This window comes from Pelmatolapia mariae, linkage group LG10_11, assembly GCF_036321145.2.
Source record: "Pelmatolapia mariae isolate MD_Pm_ZW linkage group LG10_11, Pm_UMD_F_2, whole genome shotgun sequence".
In the NCBI taxonomy this organism is placed as follows: Eukaryota; Metazoa; Chordata; class Actinopteri; order Cichliformes; family Cichlidae; genus Pelmatolapia; species Pelmatolapia mariae.
In genome coordinates this window covers 71,357,390-71,382,246 of record NC_086236.1, presented here as the reverse complement: position 1 = coordinate 71,382,246, position 24,857 = coordinate 71,357,390, and the positions used below count along the sequence as shown (strand labels likewise).

General features: G+C 40.0%; 2 protein-coding genes and 1 long non-coding RNA gene across 4 annotated transcripts; 1 reads left to right on the top strand and 2 right to left on the bottom strand.

Annotated features, from left to right (window-relative positions):
* Window positions 1–8,521: 8,521 nt before the first annotated feature.
* Window positions 8,522–13,651, bottom strand: LOC134637686 (protein rapunzel-like). The gene is made up of 3 exons (XM_063488174.1): window positions 13,541–13,651; window positions 10,997–11,493; window positions 8,522–10,881 (listed from the first exon to the last, which is right to left on the bottom strand). The coding sequence occupies exons 2-3, from the start codon at window positions 11,488–11,490 to the stop codon at window positions 10,191–10,193; spliced, it is 1,185 nt and encodes a 394-aa protein (XP_063344244.1). The 5' UTR covers window positions 11,491–11,493; window positions 13,541–13,651; the 3' UTR covers window positions 8,522–10,190.
* Window positions 13,652–13,695: 44 nt separating this feature from the next.
* LOC134637689 (uncharacterized) lies at window positions 13,696–22,800 on the top strand. Of its 2 annotated transcripts, XR_010095156.1 has the most exons (5): window positions 13,696–13,792; window positions 13,943–14,016; window positions 14,587–14,694; window positions 21,802–21,869; window positions 22,691–22,800. It is a non-coding gene; the product is annotated as an uncharacterized LOC134637689 (long non-coding RNA). The 2 variants fall into 2 exon arrangements; XR_010095155.1 differs by lacking the exon at window positions 13,696–13,792 and having other exon boundaries at window positions 13,908–14,016.
* Window positions 16,413–23,163, bottom strand: LOC134637687 (protein rapunzel-like). Its single transcript, XM_063488175.1, has 3 exons — window positions 23,091–23,163; window positions 20,557–20,628; window positions 16,413–19,274 (listed from the first exon to the last, which is right to left on the bottom strand). Exon 3 carries the CDS (start codon window positions 19,225–19,227, stop codon window positions 18,544–18,546), a length of 684 nt encoding a protein of 227 aa, XP_063344245.1. The 5' UTR covers window positions 19,228–19,274; window positions 20,557–20,628; window positions 23,091–23,163; the 3' UTR covers window positions 16,413–18,543.
* Window positions 23,164–24,857: the final 1,694 nt, after the last annotated feature.

The following is a 24,857-nucleotide window of genomic DNA, read 5'->3' as shown; positions in this document are numbered from 1 at the left end:
TTCAAGCTCCATGTAAATTGGAAATCCAATTACTTCTTGTGGCATTTCACTCAATCATTTAGTTTTACTAATTCTCAATTCTCTGAAAACCTCAAAAAACTTGTTCTGTAGTTGGTTTATAGTTACTTTGGTCATTACAACCTCCTGTTGGGTTCCACTGACTTCTGAAAGGTATTGCAGTTTGGAGTTGTGAAAGGAAACGACAATTAGACATCACATGTATTTTTCCATGTTAAAGCTTCGGGGTCTTAAAAATGAAACTAACATACAGGATAGAAAATTCAATACAGAATTACCACGGTAAGTCACTAATCACTCTACAGATGCATAAATAAGCCTGGGGGACCATTTATACTCTTCCAGACCCTCCCTGAATGTTGAGGTTACACATCATCATCCTCTGCCTCGCTCCAAAATTATACTGTTGCTTAAAGAAACCACAGTGTGATTGCTACAGAATCCCCTCCCACACCAACTAAAATAAACTGTTCCTTCAAAATCTGCTTTAACAAAGTGAAAGACGATCGCTGCAAAAGAATCCTCTGTTTAGTCTTTTTTTCATAAATTTATTAGAAAGAAAATCAAATTTCTGAGAGGAAAACAAACTTTCCATTTTATCAGAAAAAAGTACAGAAATTTCTGAGACAATAAAAATTATCAGATAACACACAATGTATGAGAAAAAATCCTAAATTTAAAATGTTTCATTTTAATAACGTGTGTGTGTGTGTGTGTGTGTGTTACTTCCTGTTTTATTCTGTTAGTTCCCCGTCCCGTGTGCATTCAGCTTTGTTTTTTTCTGTCTCGTTAGTCAGATTCAGTTCACCTGTGTTCCCAGGTGTGTTCCAGTGTGCTGGTTACCTCGTGTGTATTTAAGGCCTTAGTTTTGATCTCTCCTCATGTTATGTTCTCTTCTGTCTGTCAATGTTAGTTTTTCCAGTTAGTGTGCTGCAGCTCTTCTCTGCATTATGTTTTGTTAAAGCTGCCAGAAAAGTTGTGATTTGAGTTCACGTTTGTTTGCAGAGTCCTGCATTCAGGTCCACTTCCTGCTTGCCACACAACCGGCCGATGACACGCAACTATGAGCAAGTCACTAATAAATCACTAATGAACCTTACCCTACTGCCTTCAGTCTTTGGACTGTGGCAGGAATCCAGAGTACTCAGACGTGGCGAGAACACAGAAAGACCCACCAGATTGGATTTGAGCCCACGACCATCTTCATGTGACAGAACAATGCTAACTATTGCACTGCCCTAAAAAAATATTTTAGCATGATGATGGCAAAAATAAGATTTATAAGAATAAAACTCACAGATTTATTAAAAACAAATATATTTATGAGGGAAAAATACTTTTTTTTTTCTTTCTTTTTTTTTTTTTTACAAATTCTAACAAATTCTGGAGACAAACATTATGTTAACTTTAATCTTACACAAATTCATATGAAAGTTAAACAGTTTTTTGGGGTAAAGTTGTAAACTGGCACATGAACCAGTTATCAAGAATTCAGATTTTTCAGACATACTCTGTTTAAACTGGCTAAGCTAAAACTGGAGGTCTTCATGCTGGTATTTCCCTGAGGCCCTTAAACCATTAAGGCTGCTCCTGCATCTGATTCACTGCATTTGTTGGTCTTCTCATGAGGATTTGAGTTAGCTTGTGAGGGATTAGCCCACTGACGTGGCCTGTGACGTGGCATTTCCTGGTTTTCCTCTTTTTCATTTCCCCTTTCTCACGCTTTTACCTCCCACTCCCTCGGGATCATGATACACAACTTCACCGCCTCCCTCTCTTATGATCATGCTGCACAGCCACACTCACCTACTGCTGTTACAGATTTGGCAAAAGAAAGAGGATGTGCTTTTTTTAGTCAATGTCAAAGTTTCTTTAGAACTATAAAAGCATTACTGCTTTCTGTCAGCACATTAAAACCACGCAACAACTAATCCAAGAAATGTTTCAAATTACTGACAGTCAACATTTACTTATTATCCTCCTGATAAGTACATTCTGTACAAGTGTCCTTTTTTCTTTGTTTCTCATAAGATTGAAAACTTGTCCAGCTTTTGGGGGGTTAGCTTATCTATTTAACAATCAGGGGACATATGGCTAAAGAGCCTTAGATCACAATTAAGCAAACATAGGTAAGTCAGCAACAGAAACACAGAGTAAAAGCAAAAGAACAGATTCACTCTCTGAGATTCTTCATTACTTAAAGGGTCGCTGACCTGCTGCAAAGGAGGAGGAAAGGAATCTGAGGTTCTGTATGAGTGTGTGAGGGGGGAGTTCAGACTGCAACGCACTGGGGGTTTGAGTGAGATAACATGGGGCCTTGCAGAGGGAGACTGGTATCAGAGGAGAAAAGAGAGTGTTGGAAGGCGGGAGGGAAATGTTGAGGCATTGCAGATGGCCAAGACACGTGTTCACCACCCAGTGGATTTCCATTTAAAAGGTTTTCTGACAGATGGATTCCCCAGATGCATTCAGACTTTTAAAGTCCTTTACAGATCTATAAAACAGTTAAAGATGAAATCTTTTAGATTTTCAGTACATCCACAGTCCTCAAGCTTTCCCTAAAAAAATGTTGGACCTCTGTGACTGATCACACTTTGCTGCAAAGCTGCAACAATATGTTAAAACATGCACATAAAAGCTGCAACAACTCTACAGTGAAGTAATGTATGGTTAGAAGATTTTTAAACACTTATTGTTGGAAAACACTCAGAATTCTTGTGTAACATACAACATACAAAAATAATTGTAATTCCAACGCCTGCTGTCTCCAAGTTCTTCCTCAAAGGGGATCGTTTGATTGTTGGGGTTTTCGCTGTATTACTGCAGGGTCTTTAGGTTAATCTACAGAGTGGCGTGGGCGACTGTTGTTGTGGCAACAGTTTGCACTCTACAAATAAAACTGAACTGAAAACTTTGAAACTGAACCTACTTGGCATAGGTGTTGGCATGAGACTTTCCAGGCATGAGATGTTACCATCCCATACATTTTTTTTATAAACTGAAAAATTTGTGAATCTGTGTCGACTATCAAACAAACATCTACTAAAATCCTGATCCTAAAAATCTTCTAACATGTTACAGAAACATAATTCCAGCGAAAAAGGTATATTATATATATATTTATATTATAAATAAACTATATTATGAATACAAGAAGTGCAAGCCTTCTGTTAATGAGCTTTACATATTTGAAAGTTGCACCACTTATTTATTCCTCTTTCCAGATGAAGCTTATTTAATATCTAATTATAAATAATAAAATACAAGCTTGTAATTTTGGTAATTTCTGAATATTTTTTTAATTCTGAAAATTTTAATACTGTGTTGTTTTTGTTTGTTTGTTTGCTTTTGTTTGCATATCATATTACATTTATGTACTTTTAATTTGAAATGTTTGTGTTTGGGGTTTGCAGCATTCTTTATAGACTTTATAGACTCAGGCTGTGATTGGGTAACTGGCAGTCAGCCATCTTGCAGCCCTTTAAAGAGGTCGTTGCTGCAGAAGGGCCTGTGCTAAAGCAGGATGGACAATTTAAGGAGCAAATGATAGATTTCTCTGATAATTAAGCAGATGTTTCTGAGCTGTTTTCCACATTCAGCACAGTGGTTCCTAAAGCACTTAGCTGTGAGAGGTAATGACAACACACTCATATGTTTATAAGAAGATCTCACCTTAATACCTGTGAGCAGCTAACTACATTTCTAAAGGTGAAACTTGGTCAACAGCATTATTCTTTGTTTTTTGGGGGGGTTTTTTACCTCCTGCTTGAGAGAAAATAAACTTTAGATAAATGACCCATACTGTATTTGAGTGTGTAGACCTAGCTGCACAGCTGTTCATCTCTAATATGTGGCTAACTGTGGCTAGCAGCTGCATATGCCTAAAGTAACAGAAGTGGGATGGCATCCCTACATGGTTAGATGTACCTTTGTGTATGTTTCAAATGCCACCTTTATGTGGCCTCTATGTTGAATCCTATACCTTGAGATCCACTGAGAATCATAGAATAGCCCATGTTGCTCGTGATATTTGGTATCACTACACAGAGCTTAATATAACAAAAATTAGGAGTTATGCATTTATTGACTGACTCATCACATCTGTTGGAACGCCTTTTTCTGACAGACCCTCTTTACTCTTCATAAAAAACTGACTGGGCCTGCGACCCAGTATTTTTGTTTCCGACTTTGGAATTATATTCTTTGATTATTGTTGTTCATGGTTTGGTTTTCTTTGGTCTCGGTGATCTTCGTTCTCCCTCTCTTAGTGTTTATCTCAGCTTGTGTTTAGTCTCTGTCTCCGTGTGCTCTCTGGGCCTTTCCTGAGTTCCTCGTTTCTTGTTGAGTCACCCGTGTTTTTGTGTTCATTCATCTCCTGTGTCTCCCCGGTCAGTCGTCGCTCCTTGTCAAGTCCGTGTCTCCATGCCGGTTTCCTGTTTTATTTTGATAGTTCCTTGTCCTGTGTTCCTGTCTAAATGCCTAGTTCTCAGTTCTAGGTTTGTTTTCTTGTGGTCTAGTTTAAGTTCTAGTTTCCCAGTGTTTCAGTTCTTAGTTTCCATGTTCAGGGTTTTGGTTTGTTTTATGTGGGTTTATTTTATGGAGGTTTTTCCAGCAATAAAGCCGCTGTGTTCGTTTAACTTCCCGTGTTTTGAGTCCTATTAGTTTGTGGAAGCCTAGACTTCAGCTTTTTTTTTTTTTTTTTTGCCATGGCCAAATTGGATAACTGACAGAAGACAGCAAGCGATGCAACCTTAGTCACAGTCAGAAGGTACCCATGCTTTTTCATGAGTTTCACTCAACCGCTGCCCATAATTTTCTAAGTTATATCGTACGGTAGTAAGAACACTTTAAACTAAAGCACAGAGACCATAAACAATATGTCCTGAAGTCAAAAATGAAGAGAGAAGTAGGATCGTTTTCTCAGACTTTTATAGACCCAGACTTTTACTGCATCCAGAGTCACTGCCCCCTACTGGTCAGAATTCTGATCCTCCACATTGACTTCATTTTGCAGATTCTGGCTATTAATGGATAAAACATTAATAGCCAGAATCTCAAACCTGGCAGGACCATTAAAAAAAAACTGGATCTGGGTTCGGACCTGCAGTCGGTGTGCCACTGAACAAATGTTTTAATGCTTTTTATTGAATTAGTCCACTCAGAGAGCAGCAGGCTGGTCGATGGGCCACTCGGACTGATGGGTAATACCATTATCCTGCGTGGACAGGATTGGCAGACACCGCCTCACAGCGCTATCCTACCATCCATCGATTGACTGTCTCCTCCAGGGACAGCCTGATGTTAGCCTCCATCCAGTCTTTCATTTGTTTATGAAATATTGATATTGGCTGGTATCTCCTCTTGGAGATGAGGAAAGTCAGCCTGATGGAAAGGACTGTGTTAGAGGATGCTGGGAAGAGTTTTTGTTTAGGGAGGTTTGTAAATTGATTTTCAAGTTTCTAGAATTATTATTTCCGGAATTTCGCCATGAAGGTTTTTTGTTTTTTAAAGTCATATTTCCGCTGTTAAAAGTCCCTTTATGAGTCACAGCCTGTAGGAGCAGCAGAGAAAAGGGAAATGTCTGCAAATATTTCCTCTTAACCCTGTGAGGCCTGCTATAAGTCATCATCTGTGATATGCTAACTGAACATGTAGTTTGGTTGTTTCTCTTAGAAAAAAAAAAGGGGGGGGGGTGTCTCAAGTCTGGGCAATCATTGTAACTGACTTGCATAATTTAGTACTTGCTTCCAAAGCATGGGGTTAAGGCTGGGCTTTGGATCATCATCCATGATGACTTTAATCTCAAGTCGTAAAAGTCAGTTTAAAATGGTGAGAGAAATGAAATGTTCACCAGATGCTGAAACAGAAAAATCTTTGAACTGTAAATGGACAACGACAAACGGGTGAAAAAGCAATTTATTTGAAATCGTGGCAGCAACAGACTGCTTTTGGAGCAGAGTTACCTTCAGATCTGTTTGTTGATAGCGCCCTCTGTCTGCAAACCACCGCTAGTGCCACCATTTCCCTGCCATATTTCACTCTTTCATTCTTAAAATCTTGCGTTAACCTCCTTTCAACCACAAAACACTACAAGTCTGACTGATGCAAGATGCAGCAGCCGGCTGGTCAGTAAACAGGTGCTTTCCGTCTTCCACATAATGACAGCCAGGATTGACTGTTTACCACAGCAAGAGCCTTTTATGCAGGAGAAGAGCCTCTTGGATCAATAGTTGTTACCTAGGCAAAGCCCACACAACCACTAATGAATCCACTGCCTTACAGTGCCGGCTGCATCTGCTTTCCATTTCTCCACAGGGGAGAAAACCAAGGAAATGTTAAATACTGCTGGTGGTCATGTTAATTTTAACATCCAAATCCAGCCTTCCCACTAGAGGAAAACAACAAAAAAGAGAATATAAATTGACTGGATTATTTTAAATTTAAATTGAGCACAATAACAACAGACAAACCGGTCTGTTATCCATCAGCAGACGCAGGTGTAACGTTAGCAAGCTTCTTGTTTGTTTTATTGTGTGTTGTCGTTTCAGTGGTCTGCACACAGAGACTGTGTCTGTGAGTGTTTGAGGGCTGCACTGTTGTCTGGCACACCCATCCGCCTGTCTGCTCCACATTTTCTGTTTTTTCAGCGCCAGATCAAAGGTGGTAAAGCAGTTAGTCACCTGTCTGGGATTTGTAATGACAAAAAGGCTTTGTGCCAGCAAGGTAGCAGGTGGAGTGTTTGGCATCGCGGGGAAGTCTGTGATATGTTTTCCTTTGTTTTGCTTTTGTTCTCCAGCATTTTGATTTAGAGTGAAGACGTTTGTGGTTTAAGGCTATTTATAGGGTGTTCTCATCCATATTAAATGACGACTGCAGATCTTAGACCAGTGACAGGTACAAGATCTGCCCAACAAGAAACAATCTCAATCTAAAACCTGTTTTCTGTTTGTTTTTTGTTTGTTTGTTTTACTTAAAGTTTAAAAATTAAGTCAATACCACTGCCAAGCTTAATATCTTAGCCTAACCCCCTAAGACCCGAACTCTTTCATGGCATGCATTTTTAATTTCTCTTTGCTATTTGGCACAATTGAGTAAAGATGTGCAAAACTCTTTATTTGGTGTGTGAACACAGCAGCATTTTTCCTGAGTACAAAAACAAAATGAGAAACAACAATTGTGCCCCTTTAAGCAATATGGCTCATTTGAAAGAGAAAAATTTGGTATTGTGGTCTAGACAATCCAAAATGTGATGTCCCCATGTGAAGGCCAGGTTCTAGGAGGTTAAACACTGAATGCTAGTGTGGCACTTTCTAGTGTTCAGAAATACACATACCACAGCTGCAGGGTAAGTATGAAGCTACAGTCATGAGACGGTTTTCTTTAGGGTGGCATTTAGGGTTCAAACAGGGGGAAACTGAGGGAAACTGTTCAACTTTAATAAACTGCTTATTAAAACCTCTTAATCTTCTTTCCTAAAATGCTAATTAGAAATTTAACGATAGATTATGTGTCAGATTACTTTTTTGTTTTAGGACAAATAAAGTGCTGGTTTACTAATTAATTTGAGAAATGTTCAAAGCTTTGGAGAAGACTGGGCAAGCTCTTTTACTCTTGCATCCAGTATTTACGCATAATCAGGATTTCCACCAGTGGAATATGATCACAGCATCCAGCCTAGACCTCATCTACCGCTCTTAGACATATGAACAAAATAAGGAATGTGGCTATTGTTATTAGAATAACAAAAAAATAGTAAATCTGAAGTGCAACACACATTGCACACTATGATCAATTAATTATCATTTTCTATATAATTCAACTTAATAAATGAATACGTTTCTTCATGTTCATGTTCATGAAGCCCTGATATTGGGAAAAACAGTCATCACAGAATTGAATCCTCTTACATAGGTCATATTGGAGTACTCATCTGTCTCTACTCTACTTCTACTTCTGGATTTATTTATTTATTTATTTATTTTTTTGAGGGGAGAAACTTGACTTATTTTTGATTTTATTTTAGTTCTGATCTTATCTGATGTTTCCTCCCCCACAGTCTGCACCCTAACAGTCTCTGAATTAGTTTTAATTAGGCTTTTCTATACGTAATTTTTTAATTAGCTTTTTTTATATACATAAATTTGATCAGCTGAATTATCAGTTGTTTTCCTTTGAACACAGTCTACTTCCTGCTGCACTGCACTGAGTCTTAGGAACAGCGCTTGATGGATTCTGACAGGCTTGATTTACGACACACAAGCCGAGCAGCTAAAGACCCTGCAGATCCACTGAGATATGACATGAAGGGCATCTCCACCCACGCTGCACCTACTCTGAGCATTATGACTGATACCATCCTGCTAAGTCAAGCACTTTGCTGCTCGTCTGCAGGATATTAGCTCAGCCAAAGGTTATTCATGGACTATCAAAGCAGAGCTGCGGTCAGGAAATGCTGACTTATGTGTAAATATCAATTAAATTAGCCGGAGTCTGTGTTGCTGAGGGTGCACTGCTTCAGTTTAATGGGCACAGGCACTAACAGTGCTACATAAATCACATTTGTACAAGAAAAAGGAGACAGATATTAGATTACACGTGTTTACACATCCATTTGCTTTTTGTTTTTGCTCATTAATTATCATAAAGCATAAAAAGACATGCTAGCCATTCATTATCCACTAATTTTGTTAAGATGGTTTGGTATGAGTAACAAAGCAGATGCCGTTTAAGCAAGCAATAGTTTTTATCTAAATGCCGTGGATTTAAAAAAAAAAACTGAGTTCATAAAAATTTCCTGGGAAAATCTTTGGTTGATTTTTAAATTTCAGACAAAACAACTGAATATTTAATGTGAGGAAGAATACCTAACAGATGAAGTAAATTGCATTGAGATAGATGAAATGATACATAAATCATAAAGATCCTGTGTGAAGCAGTTAACTCGTGTTATCATTTTTAGGCAGAGCACTGGTCGGCAGTGGGCTCTGGTTCGACATCGAGGGCTTTCACTGTGTTTAGAACACAAGGCACTTTGTCGTGTCTCCAACCTCCAAGCCTCTTGTTTTTCACGCCTGAAAAAGTAACCTCTCCGCTCCCTGTCAGGGTTATGTAGGCCAGCCTGCTGAGCACGGACAAAAAGGGAGCAGAGAGATGCAGCCTCAGCAGAACCATCTCCTGAAAGCTGTAAGTAGGTAGAGAAGCTGTTTCTCAAGGGAGACGGTGTTATTACTGCATGCAGCTGAGGTAAAATGCTTTTGAAGTAAACTGTTAGTATTATGGATAGACATGTAGCAATACAGTTTGTAATATGCAAGTGATTTTAAAGAGCTATAACTACATTTATGTAGAAAATATCCGAGAGTATCTAAGAGCTCGCGCAGCTCTGCAAGTGCATTTGTGGTTATATTATTTTAACAAAACATTAAAACGTGAAACCAAGTTTTCTGAACGAGCTGCATTGATCGGATGTTTTCCAGTATTGATTCTAACGTGTCAGTTTAGGTGATGGCGTACGCAGAGCACTGATCCAGTCATGTGTAGCTCTAATGTAGGAGTGTCAAATCAATTCTGTTCTCAAATGGGCTGTACCTGTAAAACTATGGCATAACTCATTCAGAAAAAAACACCTCTAGACTAAAAAGGAAGATTTTAAAACATAAGCTGCATTCTGAAATCTTTCACATTTATTAAACCTTCCATTCACAAAATGAATGTTAAAAATAAGTGCAACAGTGTCAGTATGATTCAGTCCGCTGTCACTACAAACAAACCCTACAGCAAATTAAAAGAATTGTTGTATTAAATGTAGTTTCAGTCAGAGATGCTGGTGCATCTCCGTTTGAAGCAACGTAATTATTTGTTAACAAAAGTGCTTTGTAATATTTTCAGTTAAATTTGTTTTATCTCTTCACCCCTTAAATGTATTCTTTAATGTGTAGATCGACTGGACATAATCAGCAAGAATATGAGTAAATCTCCCTACACTACTAATGCATTAGGTCTGGGCTTAATACCTGAAAATGCTTCGTTTGTGTGATTGGTGTTAATATAAATTATCTGATGATCAATGCGGTGTATCATCAATTTTTCTTTCAGCAACAAAAATGTTAAGTGTCTTCATTTGGATAAACCTGTCTGCCTTAAAATCTTAAAACCTGGATTATCTAGCAGCTTTACTCTGAGTGCACACACACAGCCACATTCTTGTGCCTCTCCCAGTAATGACAGTCTTCCGGAAAGCTCCACGCAGCCGCGGACTCCTTGTGACGACTGACTGCATGAACAACAAACCCGCACAGCTGCTTCTCCAACACCTCCACCACAGCTGGGGCATTTCCCTTCTTCCCCTGACCCTCCATCACCTGCCTGATACAGTCGTGGGGCACAGGCTGCGGTTTGGTGCTGTAGGACACCACCAGGTTGATGTTGTTCACCTGGAGCACTTCGAACCAGTTCTGCCCTGCCACATGGTGAAAATGCTCCCCTGCTCGCCAGTTTCGATAGCTGCTGCCTGAATGGTTGATTAGCCGCACTGACCAGCTGACCCAGTCGTACTTTTTCACCAAGAACTCTAAAAGCTGCTGAGTTGAACCCTGAAGATTCTCTTCATGGTTTTCCTTCAGGAGACGTTCGGTGTCTAATTTTGCTTGTTCTGGGAAAGCAGCAATGCAAGACTCAATGGCTGACTTCATCCTGGATTCAACTTCTTCAATTTTGCTGCTCCACTCTTGGATTTTTTCCTCCTCTTCTTCTTGGCCCTGTGTTAAGGCACAGTGACCCAGAAGAGCAATCAGACCCAAGCAGAGAAGCTCCTTCATCCGAACACAGAAATCTTCCAGAAGGCGGCGGTTCCGTGCCACATACCTACAACACAGAAGAGCAGTTTCATTATACTTTCATCTGACACCCCATCCACAGGAATGTGCAGTGGTGATTTGTAAATCCAGAAGCATAAATGTGATGAAATGGAACAATTTACCTTTCTACCACATCTAAAACGGGCTCACCAAAGCAGTTAGTCCCCATGAGAGCATCACAGAGCACAAGCAGGTTCTTCTCTCCTCCAGTTTTGGCAAAGTGCTCCAAAAATAGTCTCTTCTTCACCTCCCTGAACTGCTCTTTTGCTTCCAGTATATCCATATACTTCCTGAACTGGTTCCGAATGTTCTCCTCAACAGAGAAGTACTGGGAGTCCAGTCTTCCCTTCTTGAGCTCACAGTCTATGTCTTCCAGCTGACTCGAGAGCACATCGAGTTTGTTCTTCACTGTCAGGAACTGTTCTTTGACATAGAAGACCTCTTTGCTCTGAACATTATCTAAGGCCAGACGCAGGACAGGAGCAGCAGCCTCGCAAAGAGGAAAGAGCTCACCCACAGCACTGGCCAGCACCTCAGCCCCCCTCTGAAACATATCCATCACTGCCTCAATGGCCTCCTTCTTCTGGGCCACAACCTTCTCCAGTGGATTAGTCATGTTCTGGGATACAGAGAAGCAAAATATGTCAAACATAGATAGAAACTTAGAAATTAAGCAGTGATTCTTTATGCTGTTATCATAATCATACAAAAAATTCCTTCATAATATCTTTCCATCTATGATCTTCATTAGGATGAGGAGAAAGTGGTCATTTCTCAAACTTTGCCACGAAACCGTAAAGTGTCTCTCAGATTATTTCATCTGAGTAACTGGTAGTCCAGTAGTCAAAGATTAGATGGAGTATGGTCTGAATATAAATCTCTGCACCATGAAAATACTTTTCCAGTTTTTTTGTTAGTGTTTTGAAAAATTCCCACACTGTGAATCAAAAGTTCCTTTTGTTGTGCAATGAGTCCTTTGGAAGAGAGAAAGGACCAAGGGAGAAAGGATGGTGTAATCCAAGCACCAGTTAAGCGTGGGTTTCTACATTTTGCACTCTGCTCATATGTTTACATATGTTGTGATATGGCATTATATAAATAAAAATGAATTTAACTGTTCAGACCAAAAGTTGTTGAACGGCTTGCTTAGATGAAAAAAATCCAGCTTCAGCAAATAATTCTCTTCAGACTGTTATGACCTCGTGTCAGCTGCAATTTTTTCATAACCTGGATTTACCAAGAATTAAAAATAGAAATATGATCCAACTCCCCTTTTTATAAAGAGAGCAGAAAAGGGAGGTAGCTTGCAGAAGAGTACAGAAAATTTCTAACTTCTGGAAATGTTACTGTTCCAACTGTTGGCTGTACTTTGAAAGGCGATGGTTCCCCCACTGGCTGTTAGATGAGAATAATTATGGAGCGCAAAATGGTCCAATGCAAAGTGAAGCTTTGTGTTGGTCGGAACACACTATTTGACACATTAAGTTTGTTTTGTTGGCATATTATTTATAGAAAATCACTTTCAAGATTTGTTAGCAGTTTGTTGCAGACCCCTGGGGGTCCCTGGTCCTTACTTTGAAAGCCACTTCTGTATCTGCATTTAATATTAAGACAACAGATGTTGCAGGAACAAAGCTCAACTGAACTGCATGTGTGTGAAAATGAAGGACACTGGTGTTGCTTTAAAATAAAAGCTTTAACTTTACCTGATTAGTAATTGTAGTGTGTACACTGAATTTAAAAGCAGTAATGCTCTACAGTTTAATACTGTGTTGCTTCACACTGGTAAGGACTTTTTTCTAAATATATTAAAGCCAACTCTCTATATTTATTTTTGTAAATAGTAGAAAAGATCAATTTGATGCTATAAATACACATTTTCTGACAAACAAGTCAAATGACATTGCTGAATGCTTGTTATTTTAAAATATGTCCCTGAATTATTATTATTATTTAATCTTATGTCAAAAACTCTTTCTTTCAGAAGTGGAGGAGGGTCGGATGTCAGAAATCTGAGTTCAAGATGAAATTCAGTATTTTTAGAGCATGGTTTGGTGTTTTGTTTTGTTTTTTGGTCACATTGCGTCTTAATCCTGCTCTGATGGGCAGGGATTTCATTTTTTTAATACGCATCCAAAAGGATGTAGATGATGATGTCATGTGAACAAAATGGGGGCCTGGATGAGAAGATGCCCTTGGCTCTGACTCATCTTAGATTCGCAGACCAAGGCCAAACCATGTTTAAAAATCCGCTTTCATCTTTCAGTCTGACATGCATAAATTACTGTGCAATCCCAGTTCAGACGCTATTTGTGTCTGAACTCGAATCTGCGTCACCGACAACCTGCGACAAATCATCATTCATTTTGTTTACATTTTGAAAGGCCTCGTAATTTGTTGTATTAATAAAGACAAACACGTGCGCAATACGATACCAACTATGAACAACAAGGTTTAAGTAAATATTCTAATGATGGGAATTCCATGTGCCCGAACTGAACCATTTTTATCTGCCATGCGCGCTCAAAAGAAGTGCGCAACGTGGATCATTTTACGCGCAAATCCCCTTAGAGGATCGGACACACCTTGGAGCATGTTAACCCTTCTGATGAGGGAGGAAGATAAACATTCATGACATTCTTATAGTAACAGTGTTTTTTCTGTACCTGAATGAAATGCTTCTACTGCTCCTTCGCGGCTGATAAGCTCCAACAGCTGCAGACACGTTTCCCCCCCTTCAAGTTTGAGAAAATTCCCACGGTTCTCTCATGCACTGCTGAGAAGGGTCCAAAACCGGACTGAGAGCGGAGATGCGCATTGAATGCCTGCAAAGGGGGAGAAAGCGCGCGAGAAGGAGAGATAGATGGAAAGAGAGAGAGGAGGAGGAGAACGCAAAACTGCGCAGGGTGAAATGTGTGGTGGGTCCATTTTCTTTTCAGTCAGGTCACCATGACTGGAAGGTTGAACTTCTTCAACAGAACGGAAATTAATCAAACTGTTTTTTCTAGTGGGCGTTTCTTCTTCTTCTTCTTATTCTTCTTCTTCTTCTTCTTTTTGTTCTGGGGCAGCGTTCGTGCACACTTGTCGCAGATATTTCACCATTTTATGCCTCAGCTGCTGTGAAAATGATCCAAAAGTTGAGGTAAGACGATCGAAAAACTGTTGTCTTTTGTCTCTTTAGCGTCTGAATACGATGCACTGATTTTCCTTTTCACCTCAACCGCGTTTTCGGATCATTAACGAATTTATTTGACCTTCTGCAGTTTTAGAAACCTCAATTCTCAGAGCCTTTAAGAGCTTTAATACTGCGGTGAAAATGTTATCACGGTAAAGGATATTTTAAATAATCAGGGAGGGGAATCTGACAACTACCCACTGTGTATTTTTAGAACTACTGCGCATCACTATGTCATCATTTTCTGTTCAGATTTGTCATAAATTTATATACATCCGTGAAACATCTCTTATAAACTAAAGACCATATGTTGTCATTTTTCATCATTCTCATGAGGCTGAGATTAAATTAAACCTCTCACCCCCGCCTTTTCAGTGCGCACACGACGCGCCCTGAGCGCCGAGGCTAAAACCTCTCTTATGGGAAAAAATCGTTTCTCCTTCAGCTCATCAACTATTTCACATCATATGTACGGATTCATGCTCGCTATGTCACGGAGAGCTCTTACAGTTTTCAAATAATCCAAATTTTCTTTAGATTCTTCGAAAGGACCTCGTGTCACGAAGAGGAGAGAAAAAAAAGCTCCATCACATGACAGAGGATGTGCGTCGGTGGTTCACAAGCACTCATTAATCTGCAGCGCAGGTAAGCGCCTCAAAATCTTTGTGTCTCAGTAATCCGCACTGCAAATGCCCGTAATGCGCATTTTCCTGTTTTGATCCCCCAACTCTGAGCTGTGAGTCAAACCTGTTCATCTGGATAATAATGCATGAGGGCCATACCAGAGGGACTTAACCTCGGCGATGCGCCCTGCTTACCTCACCTGAGGCGATTTTTTTCACTCGTTTGCAAATTAATTTCGGGTTTTCCAGAAGAGTTATTTGGCCTCTAAAAATGGAAACAGCTATTATTAGGCTGACAGCTTTGATACACAGATGTGACTCCGTGAACCCTGAAGGAGCTCCGAGAAAACAGGTGTAATGGTGACGCAAGTGAAGTACTAACGCCCTCTTGCGTACAAATGAGTAAACTGCACTTCAGCTTACACCTCTCTTTGCCGCACAGAGGAACCGTAATAACAAAGTTCTTATTCATAGCTAAAATTAAACGAGCAATAACTTGTTTTCGGGGAAATTTACACGTTTTGTAAGGAGATGATGATGATTGATGGATGGTTTTGATTTTATGTATTTAGACAAAATAACAAAAACTCAAAAAATGTTAAATACATTTAAAAAATGTCAGCATTATTAAAGAGTAAAATATTCACTAAAATGAAAAAAAAAACTGGAACAAAGCAATAATTCATGTCACAGATACATTGCTAAAGAGCGTTTTATTTTCAGTTTTGATCTTTTTTATTTAGTTTTGTGCACTACACACCTTAATGTAACTGAGCAATGACCTTTCTTTGTATATCTTTAACAATATATCTTAAATCTAATTTTTGGGACCAAAAACATTCTTTTCATGGCATTCAATTTATTACATTTGTGTTCCCACAACACATTTTCTTAGTTTATACATTTTAAATGCCACATTTATTACACATTTAAACCAGTTGTTTGGCTAGTTCAGCATTTTTAGACTACAAAAGAGTAAAAGAAATAAATAAATAACTAAAAACGACCCAAATCGTCCCAAATCTGCTGAAAAAAAATTCTTTAAATAAATTCCAAACCTTTTCTACTTTGGAAGTGCTTTCCATCAGATTGCAGAACCTTGTTGTAGAAAGTAAATCACATCCAGTACTGATGACTAGTACTGGGTAAAAGGTCAGGGCTCTGTGCAGGCCAGCTAAGTCCTCCTACATCCAACAGAGACTCAAAAACACTAACTTTGCCAACCTTCCAGGTAAATATAATCAGCACAAAGAGGAGCATGTCTTATACAGCAAATCTGCTGTTCCATCCACGAATATCAGAAAATAGGTTAATTCAGTTATAAGTAAGTTTCTAGTCTTATTGTAGCTCTGTCTTTTATTATGACGTTTCCATCATGTTCTGCTGTAAACTGCAAAACCTGTGATACTGCGGTGACCTGTAATGTTCTCCCTTTGGCTGTAGAGGGCGACAGATTAACCTGATCGTGTCAGTCATACCTGTTTTTTTTTCACAGCAGTGCTGACTCAGAAAAGAGACCGTTAGAGCAAATCAAAATGTAGGACAGATGAGGTTTAACAAAAAAATGGTGCTTCCCACAAATAAAGGGAAGTCTGGTCACCTGTGTGTGCGAATAACTCAGTTACATGCACACTTTCATAGTGGCAGGAGCTTTTTAACATAAGAAAATAGACTTTTTCTTAATCACAAACACACCGATCCATTCTTAATGCTGTTAAATAATTCAGTATGCCAAGTCAGTATTATTGATTGATGTTTATTTATGGTGCATATACAATCAGGCATCAAATTTCCAGAACAAAAAGGCAACATGTTCACATACAGGGCATACCAAAAAAGAGGGCCATATGATCTCCCAAAATATCAACAGAATTTTAACTATATTTATGTAGCATATAGTGTAACAAGATGGTGGCACACTGCAAGAGAACCATAAACCAGTCTGTAACAGAGTCTATGCATTTAAAAAGTAGGAGAAAAGTATGGCTATATATATATTAAAAAAATAATTTTAACTGAGGTGTTACTGGATAACTTTTCCAACAAACACTGTGACAACTGACATTGTGTTCTAATGCAGTAAACCCACCAACCATCTGATACTCTTGGCATCACCAGTTTTCTAGAAAAATAGGAGACAAATTGTTCAAAACATAAAGACTGCATTAAAACAAACCCCTTAATAAAAATACAAAAAAAACGGGACATTTAGGCACTGTTGTTCAGACAGGAAAGGACACAAAACGCCAAAAATGATACATAGTTGCTCAGGATCGCCTTAAAGAAAATGACGGCTCAACAGATGTTAAAAACCTCCCACCAAAGAAACCCTCTGATATCTCCTTACATACTTGGTGCATTTCCTGCATCGCTAAAAAGTTGTAGTGCACATTAAATAGAAAAGTAAGAGTGGCACAACTGCACAGAACGAGAGCTCTGTTAGAAACTCAAATACCACAGGTGTGTATTACAGGTTGGGGAAACTGAACTGCAGCCATTGCTCAATTTGACCTCATAAATGGTAAATAATGACACATTCAGTGCTTCTTGCTCCAGTGAAGTGTTCGTTATTGGCAGGTGTAGTGCTGCATGAAAAATCTGTAGTGTCTTTATGTTTCAAATATTTTCTGCACTCAGGAAAGAAAATAAAGAACTCAGCACAGCAGCATCACTTTAGTGTAAAATAAATTTAACGTAAGAACAAGACAGACACATTTGTGGCACAGATTTTGATAATTTGCTTAAGATGACACAATTGATTATATTCAATAAAGGATTATATCACAGTAGTCGGTTATTAGATTCATAGATATGAGGCTTTGAGATGCTTGTCTCTAGTTCTAGTTGAACTCTTTCATCTGACGGCTGGTTTCTCCTGCCGTCACACTGATTTTCTTGTAGTGTAATATATTTTCACAAAGTGCATTTGGCTGGAACAGACTGCATGTAAAGCTGTGGGAAGCTCAGCAATAGATTACGTTTAAATATGGAGCTGATGCATTGACAGTCAGTTCTCATTCCAAGGGTTTCAAATGCTTCTGTTCATTTTCCCTCAAAGCCACCAGACTCTCCCAGAGACAGAGCAGATGTGAACGAGCACTGGTTAAAGCTATAACGAGACGGCTCACTCACTGTCAACACGTCACATACAGATACTTGTAAAGGACACTTTAGTGTCACATTTAAACACACTGGGTAGGGGGCTGTATTTGATACCAAACTAAGATTGTGGCAGTCAAAGAATCCTGAACAGAAATTTCAGAGACATATGTGCAACTTCAATGGAGGGAAAGCTTTTTAAAAGTGTTTTGTGTTTTTTTTTTTTTAAATCAGGTTAGACTGGTCCCAAATAAATAACCACAGGGACTTTGATTAAACTAAGCCAAGTGCAAATTAATCAGCAAGCAAAAATGTCCAATGAAGGACATGAACTAAAGTCTTCTATCTGGCAAAGTCTGGCACACCTTGTGTGAGCAACTGAGAACGGGAGTATTTGATGCCCTGGAACGAAAAAAAAACTTACTTTTTAATGTTTTTTGTATAATTATGTATGTGCAATTTCTTTAGCGCACCATACTGATCCCATGGATGATTAATATATCTTTTCTTGCCATGAGCTGAAACCACTGCAGTAACTTTTTTTTTTAAGTTGAGGAATCAGCCAGTCGATGTCAAAGCAGCAGGAAACGGGCCATGCTCACGTCTCACACACAGCTCACATGTGCAGCAATCACCAGGCTTTTAAGCAGTGAAGGGAGACGTTGTCATTGGGAGAGAAATGAAAGAAAGTTACAGCAGGAATGTGGACCCGCGAGTCCGAAAAGTGAAGAAAAGCACTGATGAAGCAGAGGCGACGACTCTTCACGGTTCTTCACTTGCACCTGCTAAGAGCTTCCTGCATTTTCTCCTGTACGTGCTCCATCTTCTCAGCCCACTCCTCGCTCAGGCCCTCCTCGTCGTCTCCGATGACGGCCGCGTACCCCATGAGGGCGATGAGCCCGATGCAGAACAGGTAGGTGAGGCGCGTGCACAGTCGCTCCATTGTCTGGCGATCGCCTTGCGAGTATTTCAAGTAGACCTCCAGGATGGGTCTACTGAACAGCTTGCGTTTCCCCACCACGCCGTCGTACAGCGTGTGCAGGTTCTGGTCACCCAGATCGTTGGCGTAACTCTCCTCAAAGTCGTCTTTTTTGCGCTCGCGGTGCTCCGGCCGTGCCTCCACCATCTCCATGAACTTTCTGAACTGGTGCTTCAGGTTCTCTTCAACCTGATTGTACTGGCCGTCCAGCGTTTCCTTCTTGATCTGCACAAGCGTGCTGCGGTTCAGCTGGGAGAGCTGGTCCAGCCCTCGGTTGACTGACGCAAACTCGCGCTTCAGAGTACGAATGTCTTCATCATCAATGTGGTGCAGCACCACCCGGATCAGGGAACCGGCAACACCAAAGATGGGGTTAACTACAGCAGCAGCTGAAGAGATGGTGGCCACACACTGAAGCACTTTGACCAGACCCTGCTTCAGCTTGGCCTTCTCTTCGATGATCTCCTCATCCATCATGGCTGAGGTGCAGATGCTGAGGTCAGAGTCAAGAAGTGGGACGTGATCTGTGACAAGTAGAGATTAGGTTAGTTTTATGCATTTCGATCCTGTGCATCTATCAAAATGTCAGTTTGAGTACATGTTTGACCTCAGATTTGGATTATTACATTCTTTAAATTTACTGTGACATAAATATACTCTTGTGCTTTTGCTTTAGATTTCCCTGATCTTTAGTTGGTACATTCAATATTTTTCTTAAACAAAGATAAGAAAACGCCATCCATTTTGTTGAGTTAGCTAAAGAAGAGGATTTCAAACCTCTCACGGCCAAGTACCCTGGTTTGCAGTGGGCTTTGTGTCACTTGATAATGAGACTGACTACAATATGACTGACATGAGAGGACGTTATCGACATAATGTGCTTGTTTTATTAGCAGAAGTTTCTGGCTATGAGTCAGAGAGCCACAGATCAAAAAGGTGAACATGCAAAATGTAAAAAGGCAAACATAAGGAATTATGTTTTCATTATTCTTAGCCTGTACAAGAGCAGCTTTGCATGATCCACAGTTCTAAATGGTTCGTGTTTATCTTGTGTAGCTCCCTCAGTTCACATTCAGTCTAACTGGCTATGTCCCCAACCAAAACAAACAGCCAGTGGGTGGTGCTTGTGTGGTTATCACCAAAGCTGCGTACCTGAGTGGAACAGGGATATCTGCTCTCACTGATATCTTTTTTTTTTCTTTTTTTTTTACTGATATCCATTATGATGGATTTTTTTAAGTAGTTTTACTTTTAATAAAACAAACATGTTTAGGCTCCCATGTATGACATTCATGTAAAATTTAATGAATGGAGGAAAAAACAATTTAATGAATATATTAATAAAGAAAAAAGCTTATTGTTTCAGTCTGAGGCAAAGACATAAAATGTCCCGATCATGGTTGGTGATATTATGCTGGTTGACCCGTCAACAATTTGTAGTACACTAATTAAATATAATGCTGTATAAACACATTTAAGTGATGCTGATCTGCAAAAGAATACAGTGAAATGTAATTTATGTCATAGAAGCCTAGTGTGGATCCTTCATTCATAATAATAATAATAATAAATTTATCAACTGTCCCCTGGCTGTGATTCACCAGGCAAAGTGGGTGTGTTAGAAGTCTAACGTCTCAGCTGCTTCATAGAAAAGCAGATCTAACAGCAGCATTTATTTACAGCTGACGCTCGCTGTGCTGTGACAGCCACAGAAAATAAGCATTTCATGGCAGTTTCACAGAGTTTCCAACGTGACAGAGGACTGTTGTGTGTTGACAGTGACACAAAGGTGCTGCTGAAGCTTACATCAAATTTCCTCTCTTCAAGTTCACACTGGAACTATGAAAATATGGATGCTGGTCCTGATGAAGATGATTCCTGAAACAAAAGAGAGAGACAGAGTCAGACAGCACGCTTGGATCCAACAAAGACGTCTCATGTTACTGATTCTGAACCAGGAAGTGAACAGATTTTTGTCCCTTGCTGGCTACAGTTTTCAGCAGTGAAGGAGTTAACAGCTTCTCTCTCTTTCAGCTGCATTCAGCACCAGGCTGCTCTCTCTGTGTTTCTATGGCCCGAGCAGATAGCTCCTCAGAGGCAAACAGGACACACACCGAGACAGCCGGAGTAGCTTCAGGGCGGGACAGAGACGCTCTTCAGCCGCAGTACAGGAACAAAAACAAACATGGCACGGCCGACTGAGCTGACAAACCCGTTCATTGTGTAACAGCAGCTTCTCTGGAAGTGCTTTCATTCTTCAGTTCAGAGGAAGATTGTGGAAGTTTAAAGTTTAAACTGACTGCTGTAAAGAGCTGATGATGTCCAGTTGTTATTAACACAGAACTATATGTGGGTGTTTTCTACAATGACTGCACTCTCAGCCCTCTCATTTTCCTGTAACTGTCAGAAAAGACCGGGTGGGTGCCGTGGCGTCTCAAACTAATATAGTCCCAACAAAGCTAATCACATCAGCGGCGCTGTGGTGACCAGAAGGCTGAGCTAGTGGAAACAGGCCCCACACTCACTGCACGGTCTCGTTCCTTTCTTTGTAAATCCCCGTGACCACCAGAGGGGGGCGGTAATATGCCCACAATAAAAACACCGCCCATAACAACCATCCTTCTGATTTCAGCACCACCACTGTGGACTAAAAGCACTGACGCTCACTTTTAACCCTTTAGCTTCAGGATAACTTTAAATGTTCAGTTTAAATGCTTGTAATCAACAAAAATAACAGGAAACGATTGACTAATCTAAGTACTTGTGAAACCTGCACTTAGAAAATCACATTGAATGATTTTAGAGCTCCATAAGGCTTTCTTAAATGTCATTTTTTCAGAAATTTACAATTTTTAAGTGGTTAGTTTTTTTCATTTTTTGGCTGAAATACATTTTTTCTGACAGTAAATGTCCTTCCAGTTTCCATTTTCCAACCATGACGTTGATAAAAGGCCTATTCTGCTTCATTTTTGATATCTGATAGCAATTAAATCCTCCTAAATTTGCACTGATGTCGTATTGTGTCTCCTACCTGTGTCCCTAATTTCACAGAAGGTGATCTGGAGGAGAAGATGCCCCATTTCACAACATAATACAACAAACTGCACGAGGCAATGAAGGTAATGAAAGGGTTAACTGCAGTTTTAAAGCTTTGATTATTTAATACTACAGCAAAATGTAAAGTCATTTTTATAATCTGAGCTGTATTAATAACAAACTCAGTGAATTGTGCACCAATTAAAGAGCACATGACTGCTGTGCTTCTATTAGCACCATTATATTAACCCTTTGTGTTAATGAAATTATTCTTATATTGACCTTTGACCTTTTCTTAGCAAGTGGTCTCCATCATTCTAAGATATTCTTAGTAATTTGAAGAAGAAACTCAATCATATTTAAGTATATAAGTTTAGGACAATTAATAAAACTCCTAATTAAATGTGAACAAAGTGGAGAAGTTAAAGCTCCTGAGGTTAAAGCCTTCTGAAAGGGTTAACCAATCAGTGCTGGGTGGCAGCGTGGCCTTTACAGCCAGCAGGCTGCACACTTCTCAGGAGCTGACAGAAAGCTGTGATTCAGTAGTTGTGACTCAGCTTCTGCATTAATGAGCGTCTGTGCAGAAACCAGCAAAGGAACAATTATAATATTTGTATTTATTTATTTATTTTTACTTTTAAAGAAACATTTGGCGACACCTTGTAACCAAAGCAGCTCTGTGACGTAATCAGGAAATGTCAGACGGCTCTCACCTGTTTCCAAGCAGAGGAGAGGCCATCTTGAATGTTTTCTATAACGTCACCAATGCTAGGCTAACACAAATTTACACAATAAACTCCAATAATATTATTCCTAATGTACGCCACTTACATTTTCATTGCTTATTTGAATTATTTTTGTGCTACTTATTCGTGTTAAATGACAGGATACTTTCCCTTCACAGAGCTCAGCCTGTGTGGGGCTTTCCTCTGGGGAAGTGCTCCCTTGATGGCCAACACAGCCAAACAACTACTTTGATAAGGAACATACAACAATGAAAGGCCATCCGGAGTTCTCGTCCGTGGTTGTAAGTAGTTCTACAAGAAAAACATCCTCTCCTAACAGCCCAGGCCCGGCACACTGCCTTCTTGCCCCATCTCTGGCTCCCCCTAGCAGTCCCTCCATATTTCCTTGTTACTGCACACCATAATGCCCTGACCCTCCCTGATCTATTATACAGTAAAAACACCAAAATACATCTTAAAACCTACATTTCTCTGTCTAAATGATGACTATAGAGGCTCTACTTGCCTTCCAGCCAACATTAGGCACCACTGGCCACATCAGAACAGAGGATTGCTTACCTTTCAGACAGTGGCTCTAACTATACCTCCCTCTCCAAAGTCCCAACCTCGACAGCCTCCTTCTTCTTCCCAGCAATCCCTGCAAAAAGGACACTTCCATGTCTGTAGCTCATGTAGGGGTGAACAAATTTGACAAAATCATTTCTAAAAAGCCCAGAAAGTCCCCCAAATCTAAAAATGGCCATTTGGGCCCTAAATAAACATGACCTCCAATATCCCATTATAAAATAATTTAGAAAATGGCATTAAAAGGTAAAGCCCCCTCCTCAGAAATATACTGTTCTACCCCTATGGTTTCAACTTATTTTGGTCCATCCAGTAGTCATACAGTTAATACTGAAGAGGGATTGTCCGTGAGTGCGCAACTGAACTTTTAGGAACTTGCTGCTGCTTTTCGTGCGTTTGCCAAGACATGGAGCATCTCTGAGAGGCTACACAGACTCCATTGGTGGGATTAATTGGTAAAACGGACCCTTTTCTTATGGACTAGATCAAAAGAATCCGAAGAAAAATATTTTCACGTGAATAAAATCCAACAAAGCCAAAAGTGAGCCGCGAATCCAAATGGACATCTCCAAAAGTGCACAGGTGTATCCAAATGCTCAGGGAGCTCTCAAGAGGCCACAGGAGTATAAAAGAAAATTGTATCCAGCGTAAAAGGTAAATATAATCCTAAATATAACCAACATTTGCCAAATGTACATACAAATTAAAAGTTGCATTTTAAAAATGTCCAATTTAAAGTCTACTAAAAAAGTGAAGGGCATTCAGAAAGATGCTCCAAAATGCGCAATGGCACTGTCGACAATATTTTTTTAATCTAATTTATTTAAATACATAATTTATTGAAAAATACATTTGTTATAACTGACAGCACCGTAGAACATGTTTTTAAATTTAGATGAGCGCCTGTCTGACCAACAAGGGCTATCTAGCAGACAAAAGCCTGAGCTATAGGCGCTCCCATTCAGTGCGCCAAAGTAATCGTGTATAGTTATGATTTGGTCCTTCATGCGGCCTTAAATAAGAATAAATGGAAACCTTCAGCACAAAAAACGTGCAGCCAAATCCGATGAATCCTTTGGTGTGAGGATCAGCCTGCTGCGCCGACGGTTGAAACTGTTTCCCCCAAAATAAACCTCATGCAAATCCTGCTGGCAGCGACCAGCACGACACAGCGTTAAAGCACAGACTTGTTCCTCATTTAACCAGACTGTTCCTTGCGTCGCTTTTTAGAGCAGCACACAGCCACAGTTAGGATGGGCGTTTGCCTCCCAGCATGTCCAGACCTGAGCAAGCCGCGAATGGGTTAGAGACCCCGCATCCCCTCACTGAGACATCCAGCCTCAGGCAGCAGCAGCACAAGAGAAGCCCTGTCCTCCCCGCGCTGTGAAGTGGGAAAAAATAGAGATAAAAGCCGACTGTTCACTAGAAACGACAAAGCTTTCAGTTATCTGCTGGGAAAACGGTCCGCATCGACGCTCAGGGCGTGCTGGTGGTACAGTAGCGCGTCTGTGAGCCAGTACAGCCTTTATTCAGCACCGCAGCTGCAGGCGGAACTGCAGCCGGACGCACGCCTGTCCTCAGTGAACAGTTGCCACCGCAGCTGTCAGTCGGCTCACATTTCAGACTGTGTGATGAATACACGCAGACATATACTATACTGTAGTAACCGCATTTGTGCAAGATCAGCTGTGCGTAATATTTACGCTCCGCGGTGACAAACCTCTGTTGCAAGACCTTGTTTTGGGTTTGTTTTTTTTAGCT

Bases quoted from the DNA above. Each gene is read 5' to 3' on its own strand.
- LOC134637686 (XM_063488174.1), bottom strand. From the start codon at position 11,490: ATGACTAATCCACTGGAGAAGGTTGTGGCCCAGAAGAAGGAGGCCATT. The intron at 10,882-10,996 runs GTAAATTGTTCC...TCTGTGTTGTAG, and splicing joins GTTTTAGATGTGGTAGAAAG to GTATGTGGCACGGAACCGCC.
- LOC134637687 (XM_063488175.1), bottom strand. From the start codon at position 19,227: ATGATGGATGAGGAGATCATCGAAGAGAAGGCCAAGCTGAAGCAGGGT.